This window comes from Prionailurus viverrinus, chromosome E1, assembly GCF_022837055.1.
Source record: "Prionailurus viverrinus isolate Anna chromosome E1, UM_Priviv_1.0, whole genome shotgun sequence".
NCBI lineage: Eukaryota > Metazoa > Chordata > Mammalia > Carnivora > Felidae > Prionailurus > Prionailurus viverrinus.
Genome location: NC_062574.1, coordinates 35,223,582 through 35,247,783, shown reverse-complemented (window position 1 = coordinate 35,247,783; position 24,202 = coordinate 35,223,582). Strand labels below are relative to the sequence as shown.

General features: G+C 47.6%; 1 protein-coding gene across 16 annotated transcripts in view; it reads left to right on the top strand.

Moving 5' to 3' along the window:
* Nucleotides 1–24,202, top strand: part of LOC125151381 (pleckstrin homology domain-containing family M member 1-like) — a 116,061-nt gene that overhangs the window by 17,644 nt on the left and 74,215 nt on the right. For all 16 annotated transcript variants that reach the window (XR_007146770.1, XR_007146769.1, XR_007146773.1 and 13 more), the window contains exon 6: nucleotides 4,436–4,847. Coding sequence is in view for 11 of the 16 variants with exons in the window: in XM_047832272.1 (XP_047688228.1) it covers nucleotides 4,436–4,847 (412 nt within the window). In the remaining 5 variants the exon portion in view is untranslated. The remainder of the gene's footprint in view (nucleotides 1–4,435; nucleotides 4,848–24,202) is intronic.

Genomic DNA, 24,202 nt, shown 5'->3' with positions numbered 1-24,202 from the left:
ACCCTTATCAGATATATGATAATACTTGGATATCTAGACCCTTATCAGATATATGATAATACTTGGATATAAGATATGCAGATTTTTTCCCTGTTCTATGCGTTATCTTTTTACTTTCTTGATAGTATCCTTTTGAAGCACAAAAGCTTTTAGTGTTGATAAAGTCCAGCGTACCTATTTTTTATTGTTTACTTATTTGTTGGCTGTCATATAAGAAACCATTGCTTGATCCAAAGATTTATACCTGTTTCCTTCTAAGAGTTTTATAGTTTTAGCGCTTACTTTTAGGTCTTTGATCCATTTTGAGTTCATTTTTTTTTTGTATCTCTGAGGGATTTGTTGTAATAATTCCATTTTCATTCATGATTTTATCTATTTGGGTCATCTCCCTTTTCTTTTTGAGAAGCCTGGCTAGAGGTTTGTCAATTTTGTTTATTTTTTCAAAAAACCAACTCTTGGTTTCGTTGATCTGCTCTACAGTTTTTTTAGATTCTATATTGTTTATTTCTGCTCTGATCTTTATTATTTCTCTTCTTCTGCTGGGTTTAGGCTGCCTTTGCTGTTCTGCTTCTAGTTCCTTTAGGTGTGCTGTTAGATTTTGTATTTGGGATTTTTCTTGTTTCTTGAGATAGGCCTGGATTGCAATGTATTTTCCTCTCAGGACTGCCTTCGCTGCGTCCCAAAGCGTTTGGATTGTTGTATTTTCATTTTCGTTTGTTTCCATATATTTTTTAATTTCTTCTCTAATTGCCTGGTTGACCCACTCATTCGTTAGTAGGGTGTTCTTTTACCTCCATGCTTTTGGAGGTTTTCCAGACTTTTTTCTGTGGTTGATTTCAAGCTTCATAGCATTGTGGTCTGAAAGTAAGCATGGTATAATTTCAATTCTTGTAAACTTATGAAGGGCTGTTTTGTGACCCAGTATATGATCTATCTTGGAGAATGTTCCATGTGCACTCGAGAAGAAAGTATATTCTGTTGCTTTGGGATGCAGAGTTCTAAATATATCTGTCAAGTCCATCTGATCCAATGTCTCATTCAGGGCCCTTGTTTCTTTATTGACCGTGTGTCTAGATGATCTATCCATTTCTGTAAGTGGGGTGTTAAAGTCCCCTGCAATTACCACATTCTTATCAATAAGGTTGCTTATGTTTATGAGTAATTGTTTTATATATTTGGGGGCTCCGGTATTCGGCGCATAGACATTTATAATTGTTAGCTCTTCCTGATGGATAGACCCTGTAAGTATTATATAATGTCCTTCTTCATCTCTTGTTACAGCCTTTAATTTAAAGTCTAGTTTGTCTGATATAAGTATGGCTACTCCAGCTTTCTTTTGGCTTCCAGTCGCATGATAAATAGTTCTCCATCCCCTCACTCTCAATCTGAAGGTGTCCTCAGGTCTAAAATGAGTCTCTTGTAGACAGCAAATAGATGGGTCTTGTTTTTTTATCCATTCTGATACCCTATGTCTTTTGGTTGGCGCATTTAATCCATTTACATTCAGTGTTATTATAGAAAGATACGGGTTTAGAGTCATTGTGATGTCTGTATGTTTTATGCTTGTAGTGATGTCTCTGGGACTTTGTCTCACAGGGTCCCCCTTAGGATCTCTTGTAGGGCTGGTTTAGTGGTGACAAATTCCTTCAGTTTTTGTTTGTTTGGGAAGACCTTTATCTCTCCTTCTATTCTAAATGACAGACTTGCTGGATAAAGGATTCTCGGCTGCATATTTTTTCTGTCTAGCACCCTGAAAATCTCGTGCCAATTCTTTCTGGCCTGCCAAGTTTCAAAAGAGATATCAGTCACGAGTCTTATAGGTCTCCCTTTATATGTGAGGGCACGTTTACCCCTTGCTGCTTTCAGAATTTTCTCTTTATCCTTGTATTTTGCCAGTTTCACTATGATATGTCGTGCAGAAGATCGATTCAAGTTACGTCTGAAGGGAGTTCTCTGTGCCTCTTGGATTTCAATGCCTTTTTCCTTCCCCAGTTCAGGGAAGTTCTCAGCTATTATTTCTTCAAGTACCCCTTCAGCACCTTTCCCTCTCTCTTCCTCCTCTGGGATACCAATTATGCGTATATTATTTCTTTTTAGTGTATCACTTAGTTCTCTAATTTTCCCCTCATACTCCTGGATTTTTTTATCTCTCTTTTTCTCAGCTTCCTCTTTTTCCATAACTTTATCTTCTAGTTCACCTATTCTCTCCTCTGCCTCTTCAAGCCGAGCTGTGGTGGTTTCCATTTTGTTATGCATTTCGTTTAAAGCGTTTTTCAGCTCCTCGTGACTGTTCCTTAGTCCCTTGATCTCTGTAGCAAGAGATTCTCTGCTGTCCTGTATACTGTTTTCAAGCCCAGCGATTAATTTTATGACTATTATTCTAAATTCACTTTCTGTTATATTATTTAAATCCTTTTTGATCAGCTCATTAGCTGTTGTTATTTCCTGGAGATTCTTCTGAGGGGAATTCTTCCGCTTGGTCATTTTGGATAGTCCCTGGCGTGGTGAGGACCTGCAGGGCGCTTCCCCTGTGCTGTGGTGTATAGCTGGAGTTGGTGGGCGGGGCCGCAGTCAGACCTGATGTCTGCCCCCAGCCCACCGCTGGGGCCACAGTCAGACTGGTGTGTGCCTTCTCTTCCCCTCTCCTAGGGGCGGGATTCACTGTGGGGTGGCGTGGCCCGTCTGGGCTACTTGCACCCTGCCAGGCTTGTGATGCTGGGGATCTGGCGTATTAGCTGGGGTGGGTAGGCAAGGTGCACGGGGGCAGGAGGGGCAGGCTTAGCTCGCTTCTCCTTAGGTGATCCACTTCAGGAGGGGCCCTGTGGCAGCGGGAGGGAGTCAGATCCGCTGCCGGAGGTTTGGCTCCGCAGAAGCGCAGAGTTGGGTGTTTGTGCGGAGCGAGCAAGTTCCCTGGCAGGAACCGGTTCCCTTTGGGATTTCGGCTGGGGGATGGGCGGGGGAGATGGCGCTGGCGAGCGCCTTTGTTCCCCACCAAACTGAGCTCTGTTGTCAGGGGGCTCAGCAGCTCTCCCTCCCTTTGTCCTCCAGCCTTCCCGCTTTCCGAGCAGAGCTGTTAACTTATGACCTCCCAGACGCTAAGTCGCGCTTGCTGTCGGGACACAGTCCGTCAGGCCCCTCCGCTTTTGCAAGCCAGACTCGGGGGCTCTGCTTGGCCGGCGAGCCGCCCCTCCGCCCCGGCTCCCTCCCGCCAGTCCGTGGAGCGCGCACTGCCTCTCCGCCCTTCCTACCCTCTTCCGTGGGCCTCTCGTCTGCGTTTGGCTCCGGCGACTCCGTTCTGCTAATCCTCTGGCGGTTTTCTGGGTTATTTAGGCAGGAATCTAAGTGATCAGCAGGACGTGCGGTGAGCCCAGCGTCCTCCTAAGCCGCCATCTTGTCTTAAACTCTTGAGTTCATTTTTTATATGGTATGAGGTAGGGGTCCAACTTTCTTCTTTTGCATGGGACTGTTCGCTTATCCCAGCACCATTTGTTGAAAAGACTATTCTTTCCCCACTGAAATGTCTTGGGCTGCAAATCAGTTGCCCATAAATGTATGGGTTGTTCACCAATGTTTGACTAGCATGTCTTGAAATGTTGTTTGGGGTTATGATGTAGATAAGAGCACACAGCTCAGCCAGAAGACATTAAGGTAGAAACTTGAGTTCTAAAATCCTTATGGAAATGAGCCCACATTAAGGGGAGTTTGGCACGTCTTCTGACCCAGTCTAAACCATTAGGGCAGATATGGGCAATCTCTTGGGCCCCGGGTAGCTTTGTTGTTGTATGAATCTGTATTCGCCCGTGACATACTCTATTGGTTCATAAACAAAGGAGGAGACAGCAAATAGTTCTAGTTCAGAAACAGAATGTGGATTCTCAGAAGCCTCAGGAGAAGGGGAGCAGCCACTAGCCAGTGCACATTTTAGAAGGCCCAGGGTAGTTTTCATGTGCGTGCGTGTGTGTGTGTGTACGTAAAGACAGTAACACTGGCTCCCCGTAGTCCCTGAAGCACCACTGAAGGGCAGGAAGAGGCAGTACCATTGGAAGAGCGAGCAGGTGCACACCCCATGTATACTTGCGTGCACACTCCTGCACCCCGTGTACACTGATCTCCGGCAGCAGGTCCTGGGAACAGGAGGCATCTGGGACCCCACATACGGCCCAGCTCTGGTGGACCAGCGCTGGCACCGGAGATCCCGGGCCCCGCAGTTCGCTTGGCCGCCCACTCTACCTCAGTCCCAGCTGGGGAGAAACTTTGTGAGGAGTGTCAGAGGAAGGCTTGTGTGGAAGCAGAGGAGCACGGTGGGTGGATGACGAGGATGTTTTGTTTTTGAAATCCCCAGACAGCAGTTTTGCCTTCTTACCGCCGTCCCAATAGCCTTGGGCATTCTAGCTGACAGCTTGTCACACAGGTTTCTCTGTTTAAAAACTTCCAGGGTATTGTCGGAATTCAGCAAAGCCCAGGTAAACTCTGTGCCAACCAACGGACTGAGCGGACTGAGTGGAGAAGTGGAGATTCCCACGGGGCGGGCCTCACTCCCCCTCCCCGGCCTGGAGGCCAGCATCCCTTTTGATGTGCCCGCAGAGCCCCTCCCGCCCCAAGCATCCTCTGGGACTCAAGATGGGGACCGCAAGCAGGAGCCGCCTCCCCAGGCACCTGGCACCCTGGGCTTGCTGCAGTTGGGCACTGCCAAAGCTGTCCCCTCGGTGAGCATTTTAGACCAGAGGCCTTCCAGTCCCGTGAGAGAGGCGGCGGCCAGAGCAGTCAGTCCGGGGAGCGGCCAGCAGAAGTCTCTGGAGGATGACGGAGCTGCACGGAGCCTTGGGGTGTCCTCACCCACCAGCCCGGTGAGTGATACAAGCTTTTCGGGGAGAGGTCTTGGGGAAATGTCTCAGAGCTGGTGCAGGGTCTCCCCAGCTAGCCACCCCGAGTGGTCTCTGCCTTGTCTCCATTAGCCCCTCATATCTTTCACGGCGGACGTGAGCCAGGCACGGTGCCAGTCCCTTCCCACGGGTCTCTCTTATCCTCTCACGTTGACCCCGTAGAGAAGATAATTCTTATCTGATCATAGACCCTGTGCATCACCACTGCCACTCATCAGCTCAAGGCCTCGGGCAAGGCACTTTGCCTCACTGAGCCTTGGTTTCCTCCTCAGCTCTTGTTATTATTAAATTCAGATTTGCTAAAATACCAGACTTTGAGAATACTCATCTTGCAATATGAGCCAGGTTAGAACTGCACCATCCCATATGGTAACCACTAGCCACACGTGGCTGTTGAATGAGCGTTTAAAATGTGGTTAGTCCAACCTGAGATAAGCTATGTGAAATAAACACTGGATCTTGAAGGCTTAGTCTGAACAAAAAAGAAGGTGAAATATCTCAATCATTTATCGATTATGTGTTACAATGAAAATATGTTTGATATTGGGTTAAATATAAAGGTTAATTACACGTGTTTCTTTTTACATTTTAAAAACGTGGCTAGTAGAACGTTTAAAATGATACATGTGGCTGGAATTCTGTTTCTGTTGGGCAGTGCAGCTCTAGAATGGGCCGGTCTCCTTTGTTGATAACCCCGAGGGAAGCCAGCCCTGGGAATCTCCTGCACAGAGCCATGGGTCAGAGGCTTGAGAACTGTCGGCCCAGTGAAGCGGTTGTCAAAGCTGTGGACCTGAGCTCTTTGCCATTTCACATTTGTCCTTGAGGATGAATAGCCAGGGTAGGAAGTTGTATGCACGTGTGCACGCGGACATACAGAACCCCAGGTTTATCCCAGCTGCTGTCTGGGGTCACGTTAGGATATAGTCTTGCTTTTTCAGCTCCATCCGTGCGTATCTCTCATCCGGTAGCTTCCAGATCCTGTAACTCAGGATGGGGCCGAGGCCGTGAAATAGATTAGGACACGCGCGCGCACACACACACACGCACACACACTTTTAAATAGCTTTATTGAGATATAACTCATACACCATACAATTCACCTAATTAAAGTGTATAATTCCATTTTTTTTCGTATATTCACAAGGTTGTGCAGCCATCACTACAATCGAATTTGAAAATATTTTCATCCCCCATAAAAGAAATCCCTTGGGACGCCTGGGTGGCTCAGTCGTTGGAGGGTCTGACTTCAGCTCAGGTCATGATCTGTGGTTCACAAGTTCGAGTCCCATGTCGGGCTCTGTGCTGACAGCTCAGAGCCTGGAGCATGCTTCAGACTCCCTCTCTCTCTGCTCCTCCCCTGCTGATGCTCTGTCTCTATCTCTCTCTCAAAAAATAAATAAAAACATTTAAAAAGAAAAGAAAAGAAATCCTTACCATTAGCAGTGACGCCCCATCCTCCTCCTCCGGCCTCACTCCTCTCATCCCCTGGCAACTACTTATTTCCTTTGTCTATAGATTTGCTATTCTGGACATTTCACAGAAATGGAATCATGTAATATGCAGCCTTTGGTGACTGGCTTCTTCCAATTAACATACTGTTTTCGGGATTCATCGTTGTTGGAGCCTGATCTGTGCTTCAGGGAGTAATAATTCATTGTAGATTCCTTTGTATGAACCAGTCACACAGAGCTCTGTCCAGGCCTGTGTGCAGTAGTTCCAAGGACCCAGTGTTCCCACTGGTTTTGTCTGTTGTCTAAGAGAACAAAAGATGTTTCCTGGAGTATCATTTCCTGGGGGCTGACCTGTGGCCACTGGACCGAGTCTGAACACTTCCCGGTCGTCTCCCTCGCCTCCTCGGAGAGAGAAGCCCTCACCAGTGAACTTATATCACCTCACAATTCACATTTGTCTCCTTCCTTCCAGTCCCCTTGCCCCAGCCTTGTTATTTTATGCCAAAGACGTTTGATACTCAAGAATTATTCCCTCATCTGTGATAACTCTGTGCCAGGCAGAAAGAAGAGTGGCCATTGCATACAGCTTGGTAGGTGCTGGGTGGGGTGGGCAAAGAATGCCGTGGGAGCCCCGAGGAGTCCCTGACCCAGCTAGGCAGCGGGAGGAGTGTAGGCTGGGGAATAGTCAGGAAAGCTTCCCAGAGGAGGTGATGGACGGCCCCTGAGCTGAGTCTTAAGGAATAGTGAGCTGGGAGGCCGCAGGACTTCCCAGGTGTGTGTGCCAGGCTCTGTGGGGCTCCTGGCCATTTTCCTCGGGGAGCTCCCCTGGGTCTCTATGGCCCAGGCAGGCTTTGTTCAGAATCTTGTGTTGCAACTGCTTCCCAAGTAGCCACCCTGATTGACACATTGTCCTGTCACTGACTGAAGGAAGCACCTGCTAATTCCGAAGGTTTTCAGAGGGAGCCCTGGAGCCCAGCTCTGAGGCCCCGATACTCCCGACTCAGAGTTCTCCACTCTTGGCTTAAGGTGCCATAAAGCATCTGAATGAATTAAACTGTCCAAACCAATCCCTCTAGGGCAGCCTCAGCCTTACTCCCCTTCCGCGTCTACGGGAGCAGAGAGGGCAGTCTCATTTAGGGGGTGGAAATAGCAACTTCAGGGTGAGGCTGGTGACACTTAACAAAATAGCTGGGCTGGACCCACCTCTCGTGTGAGTCACTTCCTCTGTGTAGACAGCCACTTAGGGCAGTCCAGCCAGCTTTCTTCTTGACTCTGCTCATCCATGCTTAGGCACAGAAAGGCAGGGAGTGCTTGAAATGGGGGAGGGGAGAAGCTCAAATCCCTTCCCAAAATTCTGTGACCCCAGGCCCACCCCACTTCTCCCACTGGTGAGCAGCTTCAGTCTCAGCAACAGAAGGGGTCCTGGGTCCTGCTCACCCATGCCTCCCTCATCTCAAACCCTATAAGCAGGGCTGACAAACTGTAGTCCTTCAATAACTGGTGCCGGGATGATGGGATGTCCACCTGCGACAACATAAAGGTAGACCCCTTCCTCACACCATACACAAGAATTAACTCAAAATCAGTTGGAGACTTAGGGGAGCCTGGGTGGGGTGGCTCAGTCGGTGAAGCCTCCGACTTCGGTTCAGATCATGGTTCGTGAATTCGAGCCCCACGTCGGGCTCTGTGCTGACGGCTCAGAGCCCGGAGCCTGCTTCCGATTCTGTGTCTCCCCCTCTCTCTCTGCTCCCACCCCCACTCTCTCGCTGTCTCTCTCAAAAATAAATAAACATTAAAAAAAATTTTTTAATAGGCAAAGAATTCGAATAGACATTTCTCCAAAGAAGATCTACTGGTGTCCACTGAGCACGTGAAAAGATGCTCGGTGTCATTGTCCTTAGACACTGGGGAAATTGCAAACCCAAACCACAAGACGGTACTTCACACACGTGAGGATGGCTATAATCAAACAGATAATAAAAACGTTGGAAAGGATGTGGAGAAATTGGAATCCCCATATGTGGTGGGAATGTAAAATGGTGTAGTCACTTAGGGAAAGAGTTTGGAAATTCCCCAGAAAGTTAGACCTAGTTACCGAATGGCCCATCAGTTGCACTCATAGACATGTACCCAACGGAACGGAAAACATACGTCCACACAGAAATGGTTACGTGGAGACAGAGACAAACCAAACAGGGCCTTTTGGTGAGGCAGGCCTTCTCCTGAGGACGCCCAGGGACTAGAGAAGAGGGGAGGGCCATGGTCTAGTTGGTCAGCTCCGTGAAGCCGAGGCCCGGAACCGAGACCTGGAGGCGCGCGTCCGGCAGCTGCAGGAGCGGATGGAGCTGCTGCAGGCCGGGGGAGACGCAGCTGTCACGGGGGTCCCCAGTCCCCGGGCCACAGATGCACCTTCCCATATGGCCCCCCGGCCGTGGCTCTGGGCGAAGGCCCGCTGGTGGGGCCAGGCCCCATGCACCGCCGCCACCTGCTGCTCCCTGCCAGCCTGACCTATCGGAGGCGCGTTCCCTGCCCCTGTTCGCCGTTGCTCTGGCTGCTGCCGCTGCCTTGGGCTGCACTGGGTTGGTGGCCTGCGCCTACCATCTCGCCCCGGTCTGGCGCCACCCGGGAGCCGCCTTCGTCCCCTGAACCCTAGGACCCCAAGCTGGAGGGTTGGGTGACCTGGGCACGGCGCAGAAGCCATTCCTACCGCCTCCCCGTTCACACCGCCTCCCAGCGTGGGTCTCCGCCCCAGCTCCAGCCCTGTGATCCGGGCCCGCCCCCTGGCGGCCGGGGAGGGAGGAGCAGGGGGCTCCAGGGAGGCTTGTAACCAGGAATGCTGCAGTTGCTGCTGGGGAGAATCGCAGACCAACCACCTCCTAACTCCGGCCTGGCTGAGGCCCCGCCGTGGATGGGCAAACTGCGATCTAGAGGAGACAGCAGGGCCAGGGCTCGGCCATCAGTTTTTCACCCTCCACGCGCCCCCCGCCTGTCGGCTCGCAGACCACAAATCCCTGTGCATGAGGCCCTACTATCCCGGGAATGTTCTCTTCCCGGCGAACGTCTAGTGCGAGCCCCGCCCGCCTTCTCGAGAACCTTTTGCTTTCGCCAGCCCCGGGGACGGGGACGCTCAACCGACTGAGCCACCCAGGAGCCCCAAGAAGTCATATTCTTAAATTAAAATGCGTCCGACTTCGGCTCAGGTCATGATCTCGCGGTCCGTGAGTTCGAGCCCCGCGTCGGGCTCTGTGCCGACAGCTCAGAGCCCGGAGCCTGCTTCGGATTCTGTGTCTCCCTCGCTCTCTGCCCCTCCCCCGCTCATGCTCTGTCTCTCTCTGTCTCAGAAATAAATAAAAACATTAAAAAAAAGTTAAAAAAAGAATATGACTTCTTATATCTGTTTAGTGGCTTTTTTCTCAAATTGTTGAAAATACCATTCTAAAAAATATTTCTTCTTGGGCTGTACTTATTCTACCAATCGCTACTTGGTACGATTCTGGAATTATTCCATTACCAGCTCTTTCACCAATGTCCACAAAAGCACACTCACAATGTTTTTTAATTCAACAGACTCTTCCGCAAATAAAGGTTTAATTCACTTTTATAATTGATTATAATTAAGGGATGTTACAGAATAATGACTTCCATGCTGATTCTTTAGTCTTCCTTGTGTAAGTGCAGCATTAAGATTGACCTGGACCTACATGTGCAGAAGCATCTGTAATTTTGTTTATCTGATCTCTTCTTGCTCCTGGATTCCATTTCCTACTAGTAGTAGAAAACATATAATCTTAGCAATTGAAGGTCTCAGTTCTACTTTAAAACCTTTTTTTTTTTTTTTTTTTTTTTTTTGCACTAGCTTGGTGTTTCTTGGAAAGTTGGTGTTTTGCATACTTAGTCTTAGGTAAATACCCAGGACTAGGATTTCAGAAGCTGCCAACCTGTTTTCCAAGGTGTGCATGTAAGAGTCCAGTCTTGGGCAGCTTCTAACAAACTCCTTTCTTGCATCAGAGAACTGGGCACGTACGGGAATTTAGAGAACGTTGTGGTAGCGATGGTGAGTAGGCTTTGACCTTCCCACACTGTCCTCCGGATTCTGTTGAACCCACTGGTCAGACATCTAAGGGCTGCCGTGTCTCAGAGCCTGTTAATTCACAAAGGGTGGGGACAGAGGCTCTCACCTGTCTCCTAGGCCTCCATTCGGGCTCTGGCTCATGCTACCAGCCCTGCGTCTTGCCTGAAACCCTCACTGAATCTGATAGCCTATTGCCAGAGCGACTTTACGCTTCCCTGTGAAATTCCTTTGGTTTTGCTTGTCTTCTGCCCTGTGTGTTCTTCCGTGTGGACATCAGAGCCCTACGGAATGACTGGAGGCAGCTTCGAGGGAAAGGAATGAAACTGGTCAGGTCGTGAGGTTCTTAGCAAATACGGAGGGACGACTTCCAGGTTGGTGATAGTGGGACTGACAGAGGGGATGGCGGGACACAACCCTCCCTTCTCCCCAGGGCCCCGGCTGGCCCCGAAGTGGGGGGGGGTCAAGAGGACATTCTGGTCAGGATGACGTCTTGAGGGAAAACAAGCCAACTATGGAGCAAAGGACGGCTTCACGCTGAGCTAAAGCCACGACATCACTTTCTGCTTAATCGGCTTATTAGGTGTATTTTATGTACGGTAAATCTGACCGATTGTAAGTATATAGCTCATTGAGTTTTCACGTGACCACCACCACGTCAACATTTCTGCCGTCGTAGAATGTCTCCGTGTCCCCCTGTGCAGCCAGTCTCCCCTCTGACCCCCGCCGCTAGTCCCCGGCAGCCCCCGATCTGCCTTTCGTCCTGCTTCCACGGTTTCCGGTAGATGCATCATCCGGTGTGTCGTGTTCGTGTGTGCTTTCCCTCACTTAGCCTAACGTGTCTGTGGGTCACCGGTGTGCTGCTTTGTTCATTTCTGTTGCTCAGAGATGTTTTGTTACTTGGGTAGATCACACTTTGAGCAGCTCACAAGCGTCCAGTTGCTTCCCATTTTTCCCGTTTCCTTTATGTTCTAATGGGTGTGGATGGTGTCTTATGGTAGCTGCAGTTTGCATTTCTTTCCCAAATATCTGAAGACATTGGCCATTTTTGAAATGAATTTGTTTGCCGTTTCTAGGTCTTTTTTTGTGAAGCATCTGTTCAGATGTTTTGCTGATTTTGATTTATATTTATTTCGATTTATATTATTTTATAAATATATGTTTATATATGTTTATTTTATTTATTTATATTTATTATTTGTTTACTTATTTTGAGAGAGAGAGAGAATGAATGCATGGAGCAGGGACAGAGAGAGGAAGAGAGAACCCCAAGTAGGCTCCGTGCTGTCCGCACAGAGTCTGACACAGGACCCGATCTCGTGAACCGGGATGTCGTGAGCTGAGCCGAAATCAACAGTTAGACACCTAATTGACTGAGCCACCCAGGTGTCCCAATATTTTGCCCATTTTTAAGTTGGGGATATTCATTATCTTAATATTGAGTTGTAAGATCGCTTTATATATTTTGGGTATAAGTTTTTTGTTAGATATGTAATCCTCTGTGTCTCTCATTTTGTGGTCTTTCTGTTTCCTCGACAGTCTTTTTGAAGAGCCAATGTATTTAATTTTGATAAAGTCTGTCTTGTCATTTTTTCCTTTATAGTTTTTTTTTTAAAAATTTTTTTTTCAACGTTTATTTATTTTTGGGACAGAGAGAGACAGAGCATGAACGGGGGAGGGGCAGAGAGAGAGGGAGACACAGAATCAGAAACAGGCTCCAGGCTCTGAGCCATCAGCCCAGAGCCCGACGCGGGGCTCGAACTCCCGGACCGCGAGATCGTGACCTGGCTGAAGTCGGATGCTTAACCGACTGCGCCACCCAGGCGCCCCTCCTTTATAGTTTTTTATTCTAATCCAAGAAATATGCTTAATTCAAGATTTTCTCTTATGTTATATAGTTTTCACTCTTGTATATAGGTCAGTGATTCATTTCAAGTAAACTTGTATATGTGATGTAAGGTAAGGATCAAATTTTTGTTTTTGTTATTTTCCACATGAATATTTCTTCCAGTAGCATTTGTTAAAAAGATGATTTTTCTGCAGTGAATCACTTTGCTAACTCTGTTGAAAGATCACATGTCTGGATAGATACGTCTATTTCTGGATTCTGTTGGGGCTCACTGAACTGCATGTCCGTCATTATGTTAGTGCCATTGCACTATTTTCTTTTTGTTTCAGCTTTGCTGAGGTATAAGTGAGAAATAAAATCATACATAAATTATGGAACATTAATATCACTCATCATCAGGGACATACGAATAGAAACTACAATGAGATGTGACCTCACACCTGTCAGCATGGCTGTTACCAAGTAGACAAGAGATAAATGCTGCTGAGGATGTGGAGAAAAGTACCACCCAGCTTTGGTTGATAATCACTGCAGAGACTCTTGGGATGTCGTGGGGCTTCTCCAACTTCTTTAGTTTTCTGAATTGACTTGGCTTTTCTTGGCCATTGGCATTATCCTGACAGTTTGTGTCTCTATTTGGTCCTTGATTTTTTTTTTCATCTTGCGTTTCACGACCTTACTAACTTCACTGATTCATCCTAGTGGGTTTTTGGGAAGATTCCTTAGGACTTTCTAGCTGAGGGCTCGCGTCCTCTGTGAACAAAGAGTGTTACTTTTTGCTTTCCAATCCCTTGTACACCACATATATGATATTTACATGTAATATACATTTTATGCAACTTACAAGTTTATATGTGTATGCCTACCTTTCCAGATACACACACACACACACACACACACACACACACACAGACACACGCTTTTGTGTCTTATTTTGCTGGCTAGAACCTCCAGGATAATGTTGCACAGAGACGGTGAGAGGGAAGGATTTAAATCTTTCACCATCAGGTACGGCGGCACCTGTAGGTTTCTCACAGGCGCCCTTTGTAAGGGTAACAAGATGCCATTAAATTCCTCGTTGCTGTGAGTGTTTATTCCGAATGAGCGTGGAAGTTCTTTTCAAATGTTTTATCTCTGGGATGACCGTGTTGAACTGCCTGGTGTGACCAGTGTCTAAAAGCTTTTGTTTCATGTATTTTGTCTGGTTTTCTACTTGTTTATGACTGGAAGTTTCTGTAGCAGTTAATCCTGCGTGAACAGAAGTGGCCTATTATTTTCCTACTGTAGGCAATGTTACCCATAACAAGCCTCAGACAAAGGGAAAGTAAGCACTCAATGATTCATTGCTATAAACTGCTGCCTTTGAAACTAAAAAGTCTTTTAATACAGAATTACCTAAAAGTTGTAATTTCTTAACGGATACCAGAAACGTTGAAGAAGTAAGATTGTGGTAACAAGAAAGAGCCAGTGTGCTAAAAATTGTGGACAGTTAAATTCTTTTCAGTTCTAGTTTTTTCAGTTCTAGTATTTTTTGTTATTATCTCGGGAGCACTGAGCAGTTGCCTGGTTTCTCTTATTCCTTTGGGTGGTAAAGAAAACATAGCGTCCGATATAAATGAACATTTTCCTAGAGAAAAGCAGTTCCCTGATGTAAGTGAACTTCACACCGGCCGCCCTCACCTGCATATGGCCTGCTGCCCTCTTCCCACCGAGACCACCTTGCGCCCCGGCCTGGCCGGACCAGCTCCCTGAGTGGGTCTCCTGGGCTGCCCCGCCCAGCCGGTCTCAGGCAGAAGGAGAACCCCTCACGATCCTCACCTTTCTCCAGATGCTGAGGATTTTTTTTGATAAAAAAAAATTTTAATACAATGAGACTCTTTTAAAAGTCTTGCTGTTTTCATCGCACTTAGGAACTCAAAAAGAAAGGCAGAATTCTCAACTCCCTCCGTCTCCCGCACACTCGATGTTCTGCAGAGTGAGTGCAGTGAGCGTGCGACAACTCTGTGGACACATAATCCGGTCCTTACTCTATGTTTCCTTGGAGCGGCTTTAGAGAATTCCAAAGAGGGGAGACTTCAGTTAGTAGTAATCAGGCCACAGCAGACCCACGAGTGACTTAGACACATTTGTAAAGTGAAGTCAGAGGTTTGCTGACAACTAGAAACTCGGGCAGCACACTTCCAGCCTGTCTTAGTTTTCCTCATTGCGATTGCAATTTGAAAAAAGATCGAGTCAGTAAAATTGAAGCCTTTTTCGGAATTCTTTGTGTTTATCATCTATTCAAGTGCCAGGATCTTCTACTATTTTCGGTTTTCAGTTGAGATCTCTGCTGACATGGTAGCGTGTGATGAGCCAGACTTCATGGAATCACATATAGTCTGGAGAATCTTGGGAATCTGGAGGTGACCGGTGCGTCCTGGGACGGTTCTCCCATCCTCAGAAAACTCCCAGACCGTATAGATGCTATAGACTTTGCCATTGTGATAAGTAAGACGGGTAAGCTTTGGATTTCTCATGTCTCCTCATCCCTGATATTGAAGCAACATGATAAAGATATTTCCTAAAATGCACAGACATTGTAAGAGTTTTAGGAAAGCTCAATAATTTTTTATTTATAATTTTTAAAAATTTTTTTCGCAGGTTCTTTTTTTCTCTTTTCTTTTCTTTTCTTTGCTTTGCTTTGCTTTGCTTTTTTTTTCTGTAGCACTCTGCTTTGTCAGCAGGAGAGGAGTGCATAAAAACAGTGAAGGATGTGGTGGGCCTGTTGCTTTTGAGAGGGCCTCATGGGCGAAATCCAAATTGAGCTAATTCTTGAAAGAAGGGGGAATCAACTTTGGCAAGAAACTGCAGGGACACTCATGTCTCAGGGGCTTTGCTCGGGCTGATCCCTCTGCCTAGAATGCTTTTCCCTCAGGTAGCTGCTTTTACAACTCCCCGCCCACCCTGGGCCCACACTGACCACCTTAGTGCTGTCCTTAGTGCTGCTCCCGCCCTTTTCCCATCGCTCTCTGATGCTTCCTAATCTGCTTTGCTTTGTTCCCACTTTGAGGCAGGACCACTTGGAACTCGCCGTATAATTTAGTTTTTTATCGTGTTTATGGGCTCCCTCCGGCCTTTAGAATGAAGCTTCATGAGGACAGGGATTGCTGTCTTTTTCCTTTGTTCTGAGGTGTGTTGTAGGCACCTACAAGAGTACCAGGCACGTAATGGGGATACTCAATAATTGTGGTTTCAAGGTATGAAGATTTTGAGTTAAGAGTTAGCAACTCCTGCTTGGGGCTCTGGAAAGACCAGTCTTACTTACTGTGGCGGGAAGGGAGTCCTGTGTGTTGTGTATTCCAGTGGGAAAAAGAGAGCAGAACCAAATTGTGAGGACTTCAATCCTAAGCAAAGGAATTTATTTTTTGGTAGGAATGGAAGAGCTTTCTGAAGCCTTTATTTTAAGTAGCAGTGTATTAATTGAGTGGTATAAACGTAATATCCTAGGAACGTCTCGTTACATTTCCTTCATGCTTTTTTGAAGTGTTTTTAGTTTTAGCTTATAAAACTAAAGAAATAGGGAAATTAACTCACATGCGTGGGAGCCCCTAGGCTGAGCAGGCTTCATGGTCGGCTGGTTTCCATTTGCCTCCCCCATGACTTGGAGCCGGCTCCCCCCACCCACTGGGGTGGGTCATTGTGCAGGTGGATGTCTCGAAGCCGTGAGATGTAAGGCCTTCCCTTCAGACCGCGCCAACTGAGACGTTTATTCAGCGTCTGGCAGCATTAGGTGCTTGATAAATGCGTGGGGATGGAATCATTCAGAGTGCTTTGTTGTAAGAAGACAGCTGACTTTAGACAGTTAGCGCCACAACTATTGCGGAATGCCAGAAGCGCCCGGAGGAGGCTGAAGGAAGCCGTGCCAGCTCCTGAGCCACGAGGGGCTTCGGGGTGCCGACCTGCCTCCCCCCACCCCCACTGTGGTCGAACATCGAGAAAACATAACCCCTAATAGCCTACTGTTGACCAGAAGAAGCCTTACTAATCCTGTAAACAGTAGATTAACACGTATTTTGTAAGTTAATGGATGTACGGTGGTCTTACTACAGGGTAAACTAGAGAACAGAAAATATTATACGATCATAAGAGAAAATACATTTACAGAACTACACTGTATTTATTAAAAAAAACACCCATGTTATCAGTGGACCTGTTCAGTTCGAACCCATGTTCAGTGATCAACTGTATATTGAAAAGATGGCTGGCCGTATTAATTTTCACAGGAACTAAGTATTTTCCATAATAGGAAGACAGATATGCTCCATCTAGGAATATTAGAATGCCTGCAAAGCCCAGAAGGCAAAGTGATAGAGGCACAGGGAAGTCCTTCCAGAGAACACCAATTTCTGTCACTTCTGGTCATTGTGTCTCTTCTTCGGATGCACAATACCAATTTGTGACATCTTGGACTTCTGTCTTCTCCGGTAGAGTGAGGGCTGAAAGTAGAGAACTTACCCAAGGAAGATTTAGTAAAAGTGTATGTTATACTTCAAGGAAATGATCGATCAATTTAAAAAGTAGGAATTGTTCAAAATACCTTCTCTGGACATAGAGTAATAAAGCCACAGGCTAACCACAGAATAAAGAAGGACATGATAAGCAGCCACAGAACTTAAATCAGCTGTCACATAGAAGTTCCTTTACGTTCTAATTATGTGTGTGTTCATTCCTGAAATCCCACTTCACATCAAGGAAATAGCAAAAGTGATCACAAAAATGAAAGTACGAATGTATGCAGAGTTTTAAAGACTTATAAAATAGTCAAAGTTAACTACTTCCCATGAAGGTAATCCCCATGAATCAAATACTTCAAATTGTCCCTAAAGCAAAAAACTAGTTGGTTTTTATAAATACATCCTGGTGGAGCGTCTTATGCACGCTCAAGTTTGAGAAGCACCAAGCAAAACTAAAGGAGAAAGCAAAGGGAACATTTATTTATAGAAATGAAATTCGGTTTTTTATTCCATGAGCTGTTCTTCCTAAGACATTGAAAAGTTACTAAAATAATGTTGAGATTGAAGATCCTTTCTTTTTTTTCTCCTGTTGTTAAAAAATAAGTGTCTCTTTAAACAGTTATAAACAATCCCGCTCTCAAATTAGGTTTTGTTTTCTTGTTTATTTATCCTGCCAGAGTGTGAGCGCCTTGAGAACAGGGATCATGCCCGCCATATAACGATTCCATGGTACATATCTGTTGAATAAACAAATGTTGATCGAACCCCTACAGCTGCGTAAAAATCCGTATCTGCTCTTGTGAACATTCTTGTTACTAATTCGATGCTCGTGAATTATTCAGAATCTTGCATCCATGGCAGTTCCTTACTTTTCCATGATCCCCAACACCTTTCATTTTAAAACAAGCTTTCCTGCTGAACTCTGTGCTCCGTGGTGGCGACAGTTCAGTCCTCAGTGCGTGTTGGAAGGGCACCCAGACATGGCAGTCGTGGGCTCTCAGGAGACAGTCTGAGCCCTGGGCTCTTCCCCTGCGATCATGAGATGTTTTGCATGAGGAGGATGGGGTGAATTTCTGCTCCGTTACTTTGAAAATGTCTTTGTGGGGAAAGTTGTTTTTCAGAAGCGAATTATGTCGGCAGGATGATCTTTCAGTTCAGACTTGTAAGGTGGCCAAAGGAGTCGGCCAGCTTGCCCAAAGCAGTGTCCCAGGTGACTGCGGGTGTGGGCTTCCAACGGTGGTCCATGCCCCAAGCCCCTGGTCTCTGTCCTTGAGGCACCACTCTTCCACAGGGGAGACATTCTAAGAGCTCTCTTCCACGTGCGTGCATTTTCTTTGGGCAAGAGAGTTCAGCTACGTGAATATTCCGCATTTAGGAAAGAGGAAGCAGCTTCCTTCTTCCAGCAGATTTCACTGTGCCCATTAATTTCTTCGGCTAAAATACCACGTTCCCTAAGTATAATAGATATGACATCCATTTAACAAAACTTGACTCCTGAGTCGGAGGGAGAGATAGGGGTACATTTGTGAATCCGTGCATATGGTGGGAACCTAGAAATCAGCTGTGGGTAAAATTTTTTCTTTCAAATACTTTATATTGCCCCTAAAGCAAACACTAGTCGGTTTTTATAAATACATCCTGGTGGAGCATCTTACGCACGCTCAAGTTTGAGAAGTGCCAAGTACAACTAAAGGAGAAACCAAAGGGAACATCTGAACCAGCCTTCAGATCTTAGTGATGACTGGAGAGGGGAAGGATCCACATGCCACAGGCGGGAAGGCCATTCGGTCCGGAGAGTAAACCTGTTTGTACAATGGCTGCTTTTCATTATGTGCTTCCTAATCCACTGGGACGTTTGACCACACTTACTGAACGTCTTAGATAAAAATTAAAAACGTAGAAGCCTTCGTCCCTTTCGAATCCGTTAAGAAATTGGCGGTAATGATCAAATCGAATGGTCCCTCCCGTCTCCAGGGGGCTTCAGGAGAGGTAAGGGGTTGGGAGTCGAAGAGTAGGTAGACTACTGCTGTGATGGCATTTCCGCGTGGAGGGCAACGTAAGTTTTTTTCCTGTAACGTGCTTAGGGATCTTCTCGGGACAATCAGATGCAGTACTCAAATCGCTAGGGACCAATTAGAAGGAGTGTGTCGTCAACAAGTGTGTATTAATGGAATACTTGCAAAACTGAGGGCTGCGTGTTGCCCATCTGCTCCCCCGTGGTGCCACACTTGGTCATTTCCGAACGGCCCCAGGTGAAGTCGTTATGCAGCCAGCTTTGAAATCTGATTGCCTTTCCGTTTTGAAGCACCTGAGGGACAGGACGGACGTGGGTGCGCCCGCATGCACGTGGCTGTACGCGTGCGTGGGTGAGTTCCTGTGCGCCTCCGCGTGTGCGCACCTGCTTGCGCATGCGTGGCTGTACGCATGCGTGTGTGCGTTTCTGTGCGTGCGCGCGCATGCGTGCGTGTGCGTGTGCGTGCGTGCGGAGTGCGGTCGCCAGGGCAGATACCGGATTCAGGGGCCAGTCTGGAGGCTGCCGGTTGCCGTGCGGTTTGGCACCGGACTTGGTATCTGTGGAAATAAGCAGCGAATTGGAGAAAGCTGAGGAAAAAGCAAACGACGGGACTCAGCCGTTTACTTCGTAAGGATGTCGAAAGAGGAAGCGCAAACCCCGTTTGAACTCGGGGAGCGCGGTTTTGGCAGCGTCGGGTAAGTCCGGCCGTGCTTTCGAGTAACGGAGCACACGAGCTGTGGGGCGTGTTCGGTGTGCGCTAATGTTGCTACTTAGACACTATCTGGTTGGTGAGGACACGAGTCGGCAGTAGCACTCAATTCCGGGTGGCCTCCCAGGGAGGGCTCCGGTCCAGTCCCTCTCGGCGAGGGCCACATGCGTGTGCTGTGGGTCGGAACCAGTGACCTCGAGCAGCGTCTTGGCCACTTTGTTCCTTGTACCCTGTTGGCCACGTAGGCATGTTCGGGTCACGTGGCCAGCTCCGGCCCCCCCCCCCCCCCCCCCCGGGGAGAGCCCTTCCGAGAGTCATAACGAATTACGTAGAAACACATTTTAACTATACTGTATCCATAAAGATCTTAAACGTGGATTCAGTAGTGGAAATACTCAGTTTGAATTGCGTTGGACGCGGCTTTAGGTGAGACATCGCTATTATAAAACACAAGCTGAAGTGCTCTTCGTAGGCTCACCTGCACAGGTATCTTCCTTTACTTTTGAAAATCTGAAGAAAGGAAGCTCAGAAATGACCAGGCCATCCCTGCAGGCTGGGCACCATCCCCTCCGTCCACAGCAACCTCTACGGGGTTGGATCGGAGACCGCCACAGGTTAACAGAGCTCGCAAGTGGGAAGTTCCCCAGTCTGGGTGGTCCAAGGTGTAGCAGGGGCCGGAAGGGTCAGCCTGGAGCTTCTGTATCCCCCGGGAGGAGCGGCAAAGGCTAAAACGTGATGCTTGAGGACAAAGAGGGCGGCTGAGAAGCGAGCGCGGGCCGGGTCGTAAGCTCCTGGAGTGCCACTGTCTTGTCACGTGTCTGAAGCAGCTCTGTGCACTTTGTGAGTGAATCAGGGCAGTTGGGAAGGAAACTCCAGTTGGCTCACCAGTTGTCCTTCTTGGTTTTTGACTTAAACTATAAGGAATGCCTACCCTCAGTTTAGCATTTACAATTCTGAACAAATGTTAGATTTGGGTGTTGTTTTGAGGGAGGTGGGGAAAGGAATAGGGTTGTTGTAGCCGATCTGGGTGTTTTCCCGACATTCTATTGTGCTGACAACGGTTAGAATTGTATTTCTGTCCTCGGCTTATGTCAGGATGTTAACTCTGTTCCCTTGTTCTCCAGAACCCTCTTCCTTTGCCTCCAGTGTCCCCAGATACAGAGATTTCCTACCGCGGTGCTATAACCGATTTGGCGATCGCATCCCACTCCTTTAAATGTAAACTAGGTTATATTTGGGTAGAACAGTTGTATAGGCGAAGAGTGGCCTTTTTTTTTTACTGAATACGTTTCTGTGTATTTTAGTTACACAAAATATCGCTGCAGGGCATCTCGGATTCAGATAATGACCGCGTCATGGCATCCTCAGTGCGCCTCTTTCTGGGCAAAGCATCTTTGAGTAGAGGGATTGTGTCCTCTCTTTTCTGGTGAAACATACTTTTAAAATAGTTTCTCAAAATGCTTCCTTAGAGTCTGGCTGACGCTCTCTAGACAAAGGGTACATTATCAGTAGGCAGCTGTGACTTGACGTTACAGACCCATTGTGGCAGGACGCCGAGACCCTGAGGTGGGACAGGTAACTCCTTGGAAACAGTGCATCTGTTAATACGGTTTTAAGGGAGAATTCCCTTTGTAAAGAAACTCGTAGACAGAGAGTGGTCGGGGGAGTTTATTTGAGAAGTTGACACTTGAGCAGAGACCGGAGGGAATAAGAAAACCGTCCAGGGGCACCTGGGTGGCTCAGTCGGTTGAGTGTCTGACTTCGACTCAGGTCACGATCTCGCATCCGTGAGTTCGAGCCCCGCGTAGGGCTCTGAGCTGATGGCTCAGAGCCTGGAGCCTGCTTCGGATTCTGTGTCTCCCTCTGTCTCTGCCCCTCCCCTGTTCATGCTCTGTCTCTCTCTGTCTCAAAAATAAATAAACCTTAAAAAAAGTAAAAAAAAAAAAAAAAAAAAGAAAACCGTCCAGAAGGAGGAGACGAAGGGCAGAAGGGCAGCGAGGGCTGGAGGTGGAGTAGGAGGGGGGGGTTCAGGCCTGGGAACTCACTGCACAGGCTGTGGGTGGAATTCTGAGAACGATTGGAAACCACTGGGTCACGGTCTAACTTTAAAAACAAATTTGTTTATGTTTGTTTTTGAGAGAGAGAGAGCTCACACGAGCAGGAGAGGGGCAGCGAGAGAGGGAGACGCAGAATCCAAAGCAGGCTCCAGGCTCTGAGCTGTCATCACAGAGCCCTACAAGGGGCTCGAACTCACGGTCCACAAGATCATGACCTGAGCCAAAGTTGGGTGCCTAACCGACTGAGCCACCCAGGTGTCTTTGGGTCACAGTCTAACTTAAACATCAGGCGAGGCCCCATAGCTGCTGCGCTGAGAGTATACACAGTGGGGAGAGCCTGGGCACAGAGGGCCTGAGGGTAGTTTAGGGGGTGCAGGCAGGGGGTGGTGATGGCTGGCGTGCGGGCTTTAGCCGTGGAGTGTGAGCATTCGTCAGGCGTACTAGGAAGCAAGAGCTCACAGACTTTGCTCATGGCTTATCTGTGGTAAGAAGACAGGGCTCAGGAACGACTCCTGGCTCATTTGGTGTCAGCACCTGCTAGAAAGAAGTTTTTCTTTACAAGTAACTCTGGGGGTGGGGGCGGGACAGCAGGACGAGTGTCGGGGAGTGAGGCTGGTGAGACTGGACTTCTCAGACGGACATCACAGAGGAGATGGTTAGAAAGAAGGTGCTTCTGTTGAGCCGGGAGGAAAGGTCATGGCTAGAGACGTAGAGGTTCCTGGGGGACGGTGTCTCATGGACAGTGCCAGGGGACAAAACGACATCACTGAGGCAGTTTGTCTTTGGAGAAAAAGGGTCTGAGCACTAAACTCTGGACACTCCAGTTGTTTCGTGGAGAAGACATGGAAAGGTTTGCAAAGGAGATTAAGAAGGAAAAGTCAGTAAAGTGAAGAGAACCAAGAAAACTTCTTTGTCACGGGGCGCCTGGGGGGCTCAGTTGGTTGAATGTCCGACTTCGGCTCAGGTCACGGTCTCGCGGTCTGTGAGTTCGAGCCCCGCGTCGGGCTCTGTGCTGACGGCTCGGAGCCTGGAGCCTGCTTCGGATTCTGTGTTTCCCTCTCTCTCTTTCTCTGCTCCTCCCCTACTCACGCTCTTGCTCTCAAAAATAAATAAACACTAAAGAAAATGAAAAAAAGAAAAAAAGAAAAGTTCTTTGTCACAGATTAAAAATAAATAAATTTAACTCTAAGGCTGTACATTTTTTTTTTTATTTTTTTTTCAACGTTTATTTTATTTTTGGGACAGAAAGAGACAGAGCATGAACGGGGGAGGGGCAGAGAGAGAGGGAGACACAGAATCGGAAACAGGCTCCAGGCTCTGAGCCATCAGCCCAGACCCTGACGCGGGGCTCGAACTCCCGGACCGCGAGATCGTGACCTGGCTGAAGTCGGACGCTTAACCGACTGCGCCACCAGGCGCCCCTCTAAGGCTGTACATTTATTTAAGCTGCATTTTATCTGGTTTTGAACCATCCCAGCATTTTAAGGAAAGTCTTACCTGTGCTACCTAACATTCTCTATTTCTCTGTTTTGAAGCTACAAATTTGAGTCATTTTTCCAAGGTGTTTTCCTACTCCCCCTTTTCAGTTTATTGAATAAAGGGAGCAGTGCCACGCGTGGAGATTTCACCCATAAGAAGGATGGGAGATGCTGTGTCAGACGCCTTTGCTAAAGTCAGCATAATCCTGAGCAGTCGGCTGTACTCTTCTGGTCACACACCGTCACTCACTCGCCACATAGAGACTGATCCCCTTTCCTCTGGGCCCGTCAAGGAGGAAACTAGGTGGAACTTCTCCCATCGCAGTGTTTCCATCAGTGTGGGGAGGAGTCGGTAAACACAAGTGCCGAACACGTGCACTGGGTCCCATGGTAATGGATGCGGTAGAGACAGAACCAGGGTACGAGGTGTCGGGCTGCGTGCAGGCACGTGCAGCCAGGCGTGGCTCATGAGGGCAGTGACTGAGGACGGACAGAAGAGACATGAGGCCGTGAACCTTGCCGGGGGTGGGGAGGTGTGGGTAGGGGGCAGGTAGAGCCTTCCAGGCAGTGGCACAGCAGGTGCAGAGGCCTGAGACGGGAGGCTGCCTGCATCGTGCAGGGCAGAAGGGCATCAGGAGGAGGAGGCTAGGGCCAAGTGCAGGAAAGCCCAGGTCACAGAGGCTGAGCAGGCCAACATCTGGAGGGATGTGCTGTCAGCCACATCTGTCACTCGTTTGCATCTAATCAGCACGATCAGTCTTTTCTTGTGTTATTACTATTGGTGCTATGTTGACGTGATTCCAGCTTATAAGTCAAAACATTCATGACCAGGAAAGGGAGAGAAAATACCAGGATAAGAAGTGTATTTGGATGCAGAGTTGCTAGGACATAACCAGATTCTAGCTGGGTCTAGAATTCTTGGATATCATCTCCGTCTCTCAAAATGCTGTAGATATGTTCCGCTACGTCTTGATTTTTTTTTTTCCCTTGTAAATGTTGCTGTTTTCTTTTCTGAATATTTAGCAAACTGTCATTTGCTGTTAGAATTCATTACTTGTCCCAGGTTGTATGTAAATGTTTTAGCTTTTGTTAATTGAGCCTGGCACGCGATGAGCTTTCTGAATCCATTTTACAAGTCCTGGTTTCGTTCAGCGTATTTTGTGTGTGTCTTTCTTGGCCCATTGGGGCTGTCCTCTTTA